General features: G+C 32.6%; 1 protein-coding gene across 1 annotated transcript; it reads right to left on the reverse strand.

Annotated features, from left to right (window-relative positions):
* Positions 1 to 4,911: 4,911 nt before the first annotated feature.
* On the reverse strand, positions 4,912 to 6,754 carry LOC104231594 (bifunctional monodehydroascorbate reductase and carbonic anhydrase nectarin-3-like). Its single transcript, XM_009784607.2, has 7 exons — positions 6,673 to 6,754; positions 6,181 to 6,398; positions 5,973 to 6,079; positions 5,754 to 5,856; positions 5,486 to 5,653; positions 5,334 to 5,387; positions 4,912 to 5,113 (listed from the first exon to the last, which is right to left on the reverse strand). Exons 1-7 carry the CDS (start codon positions 6,752 to 6,754, stop codon positions 5,033 to 5,035), a joined length of 813 nt encoding a protein of 270 aa, XP_009782909.1. The 3' UTR covers positions 4,912 to 5,032.
* Between the last annotated feature and the right edge of the window lie 5,574 nt (positions 6,755 to 12,328).

A 12,328-nucleotide genomic window follows, 5' to 3' on the forward strand; every position in this document is an offset into this window, starting at 1 on the left:
CTAATTTCAGAGAATTTGGAGATGCCTTCATCTTCCTTTTTTTCTTCAAAGACTTCTTTTCCCCCATTATTGAGACGACTATGAACAAAAATCGGAAAACCTAGAGTCGATTATGAACAAAAATCGGAAAACCTACTGAAATTTTGATTTACATTGAAACGTAGAGTAAAAATGGAGAAGCTGTGTTTGAGAAGAAAGGTGTTTTGAGAGAACCAAGTGCAATAAGAAAATAACGGAGCGAGTTAAAAGGCGTGGGTGGTTTATGAATTATGGGCTATTATATGTAATAAGTTAGGGCCGGAGGGACATTTCGGGTCCAAGGGGAAAAATATGGGCTATTAAAACTTTGAAGGGCTATACGGGGTAATTTTCTCTAATATTATCCCAAACTCTCCTCGTTTGTTCGGATGAGGCCAAACTAATGTGAATGAGGAATGTGAAAATTCATCCGTTTTACTAAAGTTTTATGACATGTGGGAGAAAGCTGAACTTTCGTCATCTAATAGAAACGTGCTCTAGTCATCCAAAAATATTGGTCAAAGTTTGAAATTTCCTCTTTGTGATTTAAAAAAGGGAAAAAAGCCATTATTACCCCTGTACTTTTGAAATTCATGCACGTTCACCCCCTTAAAACTTTACGTTCAATCTCCACCTTATCGTTAATAAAGTCTATACAATTACCCTTAACCCTAACACTCGTCCAAGTGGCAGTTGACCCCATCTCTTTTTTCCAAGTCAGTTGCTAAGTCAGCTGCCAATTGGGACTTCCACTAACTTATTAGACCCAAACCCAACGGCCATTTAGTTCCCCTAACCCAATTTCAGTCAAATCAATTTGACACATACGCAGCGTCTTCTTCTTCTCTCCCAAAATAAACTCCATTGCTAAAACCTTCCACGCGACTAAAATCTTCCCAAAAAATCCTCTTTATTTCATTCTCGTCGTAGCTTTGGTTGTTAAATGTTGCAAGCTAGCTGTTCATCACAGATTAGGTGTCGCTATGGCATTATAGCCAAACACTTCACTTCGTCTACTCCATATAACCCTGGAAGAAAATTCTACAAATGTTCGAGGCCCAAGGTTACCATATTTTTCAGTTCTCTTCTTCTTTTTTTGTTAATAATTTTATTTCAATTTTGAAACTTAAATCTTCTTTTTGATTTATGTTTGACAGGCTAATTCATTGGAAAGGGAAGATGAAATCTTCCCCCGAAGTGATTGGACTAATATTAAAGATGTAACATCGTCGATTGAGGAGATTAAGATGCAAAGGGACAAATTGAACGAAGAAGTAATTTCCATGAATGCTATACACCAATATGTAGTGGATAAAGTTATCAAGTTGGAAGATAAACTTGCAAAGACAAGGATGTTACTTATGATTTCTTGGAGATTGTTTATTGGTTATTTTGTGGCCTCGATGATGAAGTGACTATTTTGCAAATTCAAAGTTGTTGATGTTGAGTTTTATATGTGTAGCCATGTTGTACTAGTATTTGTATGTTCTTTGATTATGATGTTGTAGTAGTATTTGTTGTGAAAGGGTTTTTCTTTTATTGTATACTCCAATTCCTAACCATGTTTGTTTTCTTTATAAGATATGTTTGGTTGTTCCTAAACATGTTCTTTGTTTGCTTTCTAAATAACTACACCCAAGTGCAAAATTGAAAACAAAATAAAACAAACTACAACAGCAATCCAAGCTGCAGATAACTGGATACCTGGCTTTAAAATTGAAGCACTTACAAAATGGAAAACTGGAAAACTAAATACCATATTATCTAGATGTAAAAATTGCTAACTACATAACCAGAAAACTAAAATTGAAAATGGAACACCAACTGTCAACATTCATAACATGCATAGCATTCACCAACATTCACCAACTATCAACATTCATAAAGTTAGTTTATAAGACAGTTGGATACCATATTATAACCCCAAAAAGATGTATAATACCTAGCTATATCATGGCATCCAACTGTCACAACTAAACAACCACAACTAAAATATAAATTTTACTGATATGGTAGTAAGTACAACACATCCATAAATTTACAAATGTTCAATACTTGAAGCAAAGTCCCATCATTTTTGCTCCTTACCACTACCCTTTCTTGCATTCAACTTCTTCAACCTTTTCTTGGTCAACTGATTTCCAGTGATGACAGATTTTCCCAACCATGTTAGACCTTTTGCTGAGAAAGTAAGCTTTGAAGGCTCACTTGCACCACTTGAATCACCAACAAATCCAATTTGCCTGGTTACAATTGGTATACTTTGATGCCTCAGCTGGAGTCTTGTCCTTGCTTCTGAGATACTCTTTGGCCTTACAGCTATGTCAGGCTCAGGTTCAAAGTTAGAGATCTCAAAATCTGGATCATTGCTAGTTGGAAGTTGCTGTTGAATAGTAGGGGTTGGCATAAACACAAAGTTGCTAGACTGACTTTTTTGACTTGGTTGGAGTGCTAATAAATGGAAGTCATCTTCGGTTGGGATCCACAGCTGCTGGTGATGTAGGTTGTTCAGCAACAGGTTCATCAACCAAAGTTCTTTGCTTTTTGTTCTGCTTTCTCCTTGAATTGCCACCCATTGGTTGTTTTCTTTTAGAGTGCTATTATCAAATAGAACACAATAATATGTTAGAACAAGGCAGAAAAAATCAGAACAAGGCACAATTATATTCAACAAACAAGATTACCTTGGCACAACCCCTAGCATTATGTCCAGCTTCTCCACAGTTATTGCATGTCATGACTCTCTCTTTTCTGGATTGAGACCATTGCCCTTGCCTATTGATTGACTCATTTGCCTCTCTTGTTCTTTTCACTTTTGGTCTGCCAGCTTGCCTTACAAATTCAGGTGGGTCCATTTTCTAGGAGGGCTCTATCTTCCAAAACTTTTCTCCTCTCACAGGTTGCAACTTATGAGAATAAGTCTGGAGATTTGCCTCTTTTGAAAGAAACCAGTGAATCTCACTCAAAGGATCTTGCTTCTTGTACAGGAGGGCACAGATTGCATGAGGACATGGGATTCCACAAAGGTTCCATGTCCTGCAAGTGCATTGTTTTGCACCCAGATTGACAATATGCCTATCACTACCTTCTACCACCTCATAACCTTGGTCAGCACTGTCATAGTAAGAAGAAACACCATTTTCATTGTCATAACAACTATCACTTTCATCACAATCAATGGCAGCTTCAAGTTCATCATGTTCATCATGATCATTGTGATGGATTATATTAGGTACATTAATACTTGGCTCACAATCCTCTACAGCAAATATGTTAATAACATTAAATTGTTCATTCACAAGGTCCAGTAAAGTCCTAATGCCATAATCACCTTCTATTTCATAATATGAACCAGAAGGACCATTAACTACTAATTGTTGGACTCCTATATACCCCAAGTTAGAAACATATTCATCAACTAAATCATTGTAGGAAAGCAAGTCGGAGTCAAAACCTTTCTTAATGTGCCGGAATTTTCTTGAGTATGCTATGAGTGGCTTCTTGACCCACTCTCCACCATAATGAAAGACCAAATCCAGCAGGACCATTGATAGTAAATAACAGAATAAATTAATACTGAGAAAATTAGGATTTGGAAAAAGAATAAGGGCAGTTAAAATAAAGATAGTAAAATAGAATCAGCCACAAATTTAATAATGCACGTCAACATTAATAAACTAATATATGCAGCCATGGATATGGTGGACCATACATTAAAGTATTATACGGAATAAAGTGTCCCAACCCCACCCTTCAATATTAAAATTCCGATTCACTTCTTTTCTACAAAAAAAAAAATAATAATAATTTGGGACCACAAAATATTATAATCGAAACCCTAAACCACCAAAAGGCTTCCAATACCAGATGAGGCACATGCAAACAAAAAGAGTAAAATTAGGGTTTATTACTGTAAAACCTCATGTAAGTGAATACAAAAGCAAAGCACACACTACCAGCTTGAAATTATCGTCAAAGATAGGAGAATTGAAAACTCTAACCAACAAAGAACTATTCAGTAAACCATAACTTCAATAAATACAAAATTAGAAAAAATTAGAAACCCTATGACAACTACAAACACCTATCAGCTTCAAATAATCGAAAAAGAAAAGGGTTTATGAAAACCCTAACCAACAAAGAACAAATCTGAAAGGGATTCGGAAAACTTTCTTCGAATTTATTTTTGGGATAACTCAAGATAAGAGATTAAACTAACAGAAAAATCAATTTTTGGGAGAAAAATTTCTTACCTTGCTTGAAATTGCCACTGGAAGCAAGGATCCTGATCAGTTTTGATTCTCTTTTTTTCTTTGAAGTACCAGAAGGTTCGAGCAAATGAGTGAATAAGGTGTTTTCAGACGGTTTAATCTATTTATTTGATGGGTTTTCGGTTACGGGTGACGGGTCAATAAGATTCGGAGTAGGTTTGGGTTTGGGTCTAATAAGTTAGTGGAAGTCCCAATTGACAGCTGAGTTGGCAGCTGACTTGGAAAAAAGAGATGAGGTCAGCTGCCACTTGGACGGGCATTAGGGTTAGGGGTAATTGTATAGACTTTATTAACGGTAAGGTGGAGATTGAACGTAAAGTGTAAAGGGGAACAAACGTGCATGAATTTCAAAAGTACAGGGATAATAATGGCCTTTTTCCCTTTAAAAAATTGACCAAGGATTTTACTTTCACTATCAAGTACTACTCCTATCGACAAATCGAGGTGTCTACAAATGCAATATTGTACTCTTCTTGTCGGATATATGCTGGAAGAAATGCAGACAAATTCATGGCTCACAAACGTAAACAAATTTGTCCAGAAACTGGCATTTATTATATAATCCAATGAATAAATACAATAAGGAAGATATTAATACAATCATCTGTGACATAAAGCCATTTCTAGTATATGTATATAATGTATGCTGTACTAGATAATAATAACGTCGTCAACAACTAAATTTAAAGAGAGCGTGAGGTCTGCCTTTTGAACTATAGCTACAGAATCATTTCACTTCTTTTTCAGGGCCTTTCTTCTGGTTTGTAGAATTTGATAGGACGTCTGTTTACTGGCTGAGCTGGTCTGGCATTGGTTTCAGATTCCTGTGAGAAATAAACCATTCCTTTATGATTAGATTCTTGTGTTTTCCGATTAAAGAACCACCCTTTTAGAATTACACAAATTGAACATAAAAAAGTTTTTTTGGGTCTGAAAAGTTTATCACAAGAAAACCTTTGAGTTGGATCCAAATAAAGAAACGACGAAAATATAATTAGAGAAAAAAAAAATCTTAATTTCTAATATTTTGGGGTAGCAACTCACGTCATGAACAGCTTCTCGGATCAGTTTCATTTGTCTTTTCGTTATAGTTTTCACCTGAGAAACAAATTCACATAAAATTAATTAAGTAGTTTCAAAATGAAATTCTTTTACATAAATATAATTTACGTAACGAGTTGAGCATACTTGATTACCTTTCTATCAATAGTCCAGACAACATCTTCAGTGCAAGGCGGTACTGTTAGGGAGCCAATATACCTGTAATATGTTTTTCCATCCATTTTTATTAGCTTTGGATCAATAGTTCCAATGGCTCTCTCGACACCTTTTGTACTGGCAAGAGCTTTCAAATCCTTCTCTATCTGTGGTAAAAAGAAAACAGCGTGTGACCTTCTACAACTAGCAGGTTAAATTGCACTAATAGTCTTTATAAGTTAAATATATAAATATATTGGTGTTTACCATAGATAAGAATGAATCAGGCCGTCCAATCTTGTACATGATTCCAATTACAGCAGTCTTTCCATCATCGCTTTCATGTACCAAATGAGCCTCCAAATTAAACCTGCATTTTTTGATATTAATTGAGGAAATAAATCATTGGAAATAAAACGAGAAAGAGAAACTTAGAATAAAAATTCGCAGAGAAATTATATAACATCGAATTTATGTAAGGTATACCTTTTTCCATTGATAGTGTGTTCGGAAGGTGTGTGCCAATGACATTGTTTGAGTTGATATTTTGTTCCATTTATCTTCAAGTATCCTCCACCACCCTCCCATCTCAACTGCATTTGCAAGTAATAATCACCCATTAATAAATGGTTTCAATATCCCGAGTCTAATTAATTACATTGTTAGTACTAATGATCCACAATTATCAATTTACCATCATATCGTGGCCTCTGTTCAAGAGAGTGGCATTGGATGGTTTGTAATGCGTACAAAGTTTTCCCAAGTTTGATACAACTTCAACCCTTTTGTTAAGAAGATCAATTGGAGACTGCAATTTTCCAGTATTGCAGGTGCTCCATTCTGGATGAATCTTGCCCCACTTAGCTGGTCCATTCTCGCTTTTTTCATCGTAACTAAACTCACTCTCATCATCTGCAATTTCCCAGACAACAAGAAAATCATAACAATAAACAGACGCAGATCTAGGATATTGAGTTCTGCGACTTCAACTCAACCATTTACTTCAATCGAACTATGTATACATATATTTAAAAAATATCAAAATGCATATACATATAAAAATGATCACACTCATTCTGACTGTATATAAAGGAAATCACCAAAAATAAGGGCCATGCACGCACTAAAATCAAACATGCAGAATTCAAAAGACACTGGAGCCAATTTATTAATAGTTTTGACGTACCAACTTCTGCAGATCTTGCAAGAAATGCACTTGAAAGGAAAAGAAAAGAAATGAACAAGATTTTTGTTGCTGCCATCTTCATTATATCTCCAACTGTTGAAATGTTTTGCTATAGCCTATATAAGTTGATGAGCAAATTCAGAAAACTCCTGGATCATTATATAGGGGAAAATAAGGTAATGTGAAGCTGACCAAAAAGAAGTTGCTTTTGACTAAACTTCTAGTGCGAAATTTCTAATTTAATTCAGGTGGCTTGAAACATCGTACGACTTTCTGGATTAATATAAAATATGGTATATGAAAAGATTGAGGACTCCTTTTTGAAATTCTTCTTTTGACTTTTTGCTGGTTAAAATTCTATTTACACTACTAGAATTCCGGAAAAAAGCGACCAAACTTTAGCGACCAAAGTTGGTCTGTCAAGAAAAGCGACCAAAGTTGGTCGCTAAATTGGCGAAAATAACAAAATAATTATTTGATATACATTAGCGACCAAGGTTGGTCGCTACTTGGTCGCTAATTTTCTCAAAATATTGACCGGACTGGTCAGACTTGCTTGGTCAAAGGTATACTGAGACTAGCGACCAACGTTGGTCGCTACAAGGGGACCCACTTATATAATTATAATAATTATAATATTATTTTAAAAAAATTATGAAATATAAATAAATATAACTTAAATTAGTGACCAAAGTTGGTCGCTAATTAAGGGGTAAGCAGATAGCGACCAACTTTGGTCGCTAAAATGGGACCTAATTATAAAATTTTAATAATTATATTTTTATTTAAAAAAATTTATAAAATATAAAAAAATATAATTCAAATTTAGCGACCAAAGTTGGTCACTTACAAAAATAGAGACCAACTTTGGTCGCTAATCTGGGATTGAGTTCTAACGTTAACAATTATATTATTATTTTAAATATTATATAAAATATAAATAAATTTGATTTAAATTTAGCGACCAACTTTGGTCGCTAATTTAATATATATATATATATATATATACACTATATACTCCAATATATACAGGGACGGGTTCTTTTAGGTATTAAAACGTTTCGACTTATATCGATTAATATATATATAAGCTATATTCGATATAATATTAGGTATGTATATATAAGAACATGAAGCGCTCGGAACATAGGGACGAGTTCTTTTAGGTATTGATACACTTGTAAATTGATTCATCGACTTATAACCTACTCATATGCATGTATATATATTAACAATAAATGAAAACGTCTCGACTTATATCAATTAATATATGTATATATATATATATATATATATATATATATATATATATATATAGCTATATTCGATATAATATTAGCTAATGCACTAATACTTAATGCATAGTATAGTATAGTATATATACTAAGTGTATTATATCAAGGTATATTCGATATATATAGCATAATATATATATATATATATATATATATATATATATATATATATATATATATATATATATAAGAACATGAAGCGCTTGGAACACAGGGACGGGTTCTTTTGGGTATTGATACACTTGTAAATTGATTCATCGACTTATAACCTACTCATATGCATGTATATATATATTAACAATAAATTAAAACATCTTGACTTATATCAATTAATATATATATATATATAAATATATATATAGCTTAAATTGAATTAAAATCCTGAATTTATACTACATATGTACATAATTTTAAATTGAATTAAAAGTAATTTAATTGTTTTTAGAAATAGCGACCAACTTTGGTCGCTATTTTGGTCAAAAAGTCAAAACTTATTTTGCTACCAAAATAGCGACCAAAGTTGGTCGCTATTTTTAATTCCAGTGTCAAAATCGGGTTTCCCCTCCCATTCTTTCAAAAAAATTCCCCAAAATCTCTCTTTTCTCTCTCACACTCAACCCCCCCCCCCCCGCCGACTCCCAGCAGCAGCGGCGCCACCCATGCCACCGACGACCACCGACGGTAGCAGCTCCACCGCCGGCGACCTCTATTCTCAAGGTAGGTTTCTTTCTCCTTTCTTTATTTTTTTCGAAATACAGTGATTTTGTTTAATTTATCCATGTTAGGGTTCAAAGTTATATATTATTTGTTCAACCATGTTAGGGTTCAAAGTTAATTTCTCCATATTAGGGTTTAATTTCTCCATGTTAGGGTTCAAAGTTAGCTCAACCATATTAGGGTTCAAAGTTATATATTATTTGCATTTTTTAGGGTTCTTATTAATACATTTAGTCCAAAATATTTAGTTTTACCTACTAATTTGGGGAAGAAATTGTTTGAAGAGAAGAAACCCTAAGAGTTGCACCTTTAGGATTATGTATTGGAATTTTAGTTTATAAATTAAAATTTTAGGATATGACTTGAACTTTTGTGGATATGAGTTGAACCTTTAGGATATGAATTGAACCTTTAAGATATGAATTGAAATTTTTTGTTTATGTATTGGAATTTTAGTTTATAAATTGAAATTTTAGGATATGACTTGAACTTTTGTGGATATGAGTTGAACCTTTAGGATATGAATTGAAATTTTTGTATATGAATTGAACCTTTAGGATATGAGTTGGACTTTTAGTTTATGTATTGAAATTTTTAGTTTATAAATTGAAATTTTAGGATATGACTTGAACTTTTGTGGATATGAGTTGAACCTTTAGGATATGAATTGAACATTTAGGATATGAATTGGACTTTTAGTTTATGTATTGGAATTTTAGTTTATAAATTGAAATTTTAGGATATGACTTGAACTTTTGTGGATATGAGTTGAACCTTTAGGATATGAATTGAACCTTTAGGATATTAGTTTATGTATTGGAATTTTAGTTTATAAATTGAAATTTTAGGATATGACTTGAACTTTTGTGGATATGAGTTGAACCTTTAGGATATGAATTGAACCTTTAGGATATTAGTTTATGTATTGGAATTTTAGTTTATAAATTGAAATTTTAGGATATGACTTGAACTTTTGTGGATATGAGTTGAACCTTTAGGATATGAATTGAACCTTTAGGATATGAATTGGACTTTTAGTTTATATATTGGAATTTTAGTTTATAAATTAAAATTTTAGGATATGACTTGAACTTTTGTGGATATGAGTTGAACCTTTAGGATATGAATTGAACCTTTAGGATATTAGTTTATGTATTGGAATTTTAGTTTATAAATTGAAATTTTAGGATATGACTTGAACTTTTGTGGATATGAGTTGAACCTTTAGGATATGAATTTAATCTTTAGGATATGAATTGGACTTTTAGTTTATGTATTGGAATTTTAGTTTATAAATTGAAATTTTAGGATATGACTTGAACTTTTATGGATATGAGTTGAACCTTTAGGATATGAATTGAACCTTTAGGATATGAATTGGACTTTTAGTTTATGTATTGGAATTTTAGTTTATAAATTGGAATTTTAGGATATGACTTGAACTTTTGTGGATATGAGTTGAACCTTTAGGATATGAATTGAATCTTTAGGATATGAATTGGACTTTTAGTTTATGTATTGGAATTTTAGTTTATAAATTGAAATTTTAGGATATGACTTGAACTTTTGTGGATATGAGTTGAACCTTTAGGATATGAATTGAAATTTTTGGTTTATGTATTGGAATTTTAGTTTATAAATTAAAATTTTAGGATATGACTTGAAATTTTGTGGATATGAGTTGAACCTTTAGGATATGAATTGGAGCTTTAGGATATTTGTTTATGTATTGGAATTTTAGTTTATAAATTGAAATTTTAGGATATGACTTGAACTTTTGTGGATATGAGTTGAACCTTTAAGATATGAATTGAACCTTTAGGATATTAGTTTATGTATTGGAATTTTAGTTTATAAATTAAAATTTTAGGATATGACTTGAACTTTTGTGGATATGCGTTGAACCTTTAGGATATGAATTGAACCTTTAGGATATGAATTGAAATTTTTTGTTTATGTATTGGAATTTTAGTTTATAAATTGAAATTTTAGGATATGACTTGAACTTTTGTGGATATGAGTTGAACCTTTAGGATATGAATTGAAATTTTTGTATATGAATTGAACTTTTAGGATATGAATTGAAATTTTTGTGTATGAATTGAACTTTTAGGATATGAATTGAGCCTTTAGGATATGAATTGAACTTTTGTAGATATGAATTGAAATTTAGGATTGCGGGAGGATTTTGTAGAAGGGGTTGATGACTTTATTAGACATGCAATGCAACTTCCACCAAGAATAACTTAGATACAGTACTTGGCATAGTGTGCCTTTAATTGTTGTTCTCATTAGCGACAATGATGATGAGAAGACAATGACATGTGTTTCAAACAGTGATGGTGTAGGTAGGAAGTTAACATTTCCTAAATTGATAAAAGAAAAGGTTATAGAGGAATTCTCTACTTCATTTTCCAAGAGGAAGTAGAGAATTCCTCTATAACCTCTTCTTTTATCTGCTTAGGAAATGTTAAATTCTTACCTACACCATCACTGTTTGAAACACATGCCATTGCCTTCTCATCATCATTGTCGCTAATGAGAACAACAATTGATCAAAGACACACCCTGTCGGGTACTGTATCCAAGTTACTCTCTGTATCTAAGTTCATCCCGAGTAATAGTATCACGAGGATAATCACCAAAGCCACCAGACAACTTTATGATGCCAATGAAGTAAGATGAGTTATTCAATGAGATTCGTATTGTAAAGAAGAAGAAAGAGACTGATCTAGAAAGGTGGGTCGAGGGTCGAGCCTCGACTATACATGTAAGTTTTTTACTTTTCATTAAGTATTTTGATTTACTTTTATATAAATTTTGAAATACTAATTCAATATAATTTTTCTTATAGGTTCGCTTCACAGCTGATGTGGGGGAATTCATACGCAGTCAGCCACCTAATGAGTCGGGCGAGGCAATCCAACTTTCGGATGAGGATGCTGAAAGAACACTCCTTGAGTACTTTATATACTTTGAACTAGACAATAGAACCAGTTTTCGAATGGGCTTGTAATAAGCGTTAACTTAGTTTTGTTAGCTTAATGTGTTAGTTCTATTGAACTTTATACTTTGTTGCTTTTTATTGTTGTTGTTGTTGTTGTTGTTGTTGTTGTTGTTTGTTGTTGTTGTTGTTGTTGTTGTTGTTGTTGTTGTTGTTGTTGTTGTTGTTGTTTATTGTTGTTGTTGTTTAGGATTTTTGGTAAGCTGGCAGGTGGTGTAGCTGCCAAAACAGGCATTTTCTGGCAAAAATATACCAAGAAAAGCGACCAACTTTGGTCGCTATTTGGTCGCTTTTCCCTTAAAAAAACAATTTTCTGGGCAATAGCGACCAACCTTGGGTCGCTATTCTATTTAAAAAAAATAATTTCTGGAAATATAGCGACCAAAGTTGGTCGCTTATAATTAAAAAAAAATATTTCTTGAAGTTAGCGACCAACTATGGTCGCTTATTTTTTAAAAAAAAAATAAATAAAAAAGCGACCAATCTTGGTCTCTATTTTCTAGATTTTAAAATATAATATTTGGATTAGAGACCAAAGTTGGTCGCTTTTTTATGATTAATAATAAATAAATAAATAACGTATTTTACATTTAGAGACCAACTTTGGTCGCCAAAATTATATTATTAAAATAATAAAGCG

The sequence above is a fragment of the Nicotiana sylvestris genome, chromosome 6 (genome assembly GCF_000393655.2).
Source record: "Nicotiana sylvestris chromosome 6, ASM39365v2, whole genome shotgun sequence".
Taxonomy (NCBI): Eukaryota; Viridiplantae; Streptophyta; class Magnoliopsida; order Solanales; family Solanaceae; genus Nicotiana; species Nicotiana sylvestris.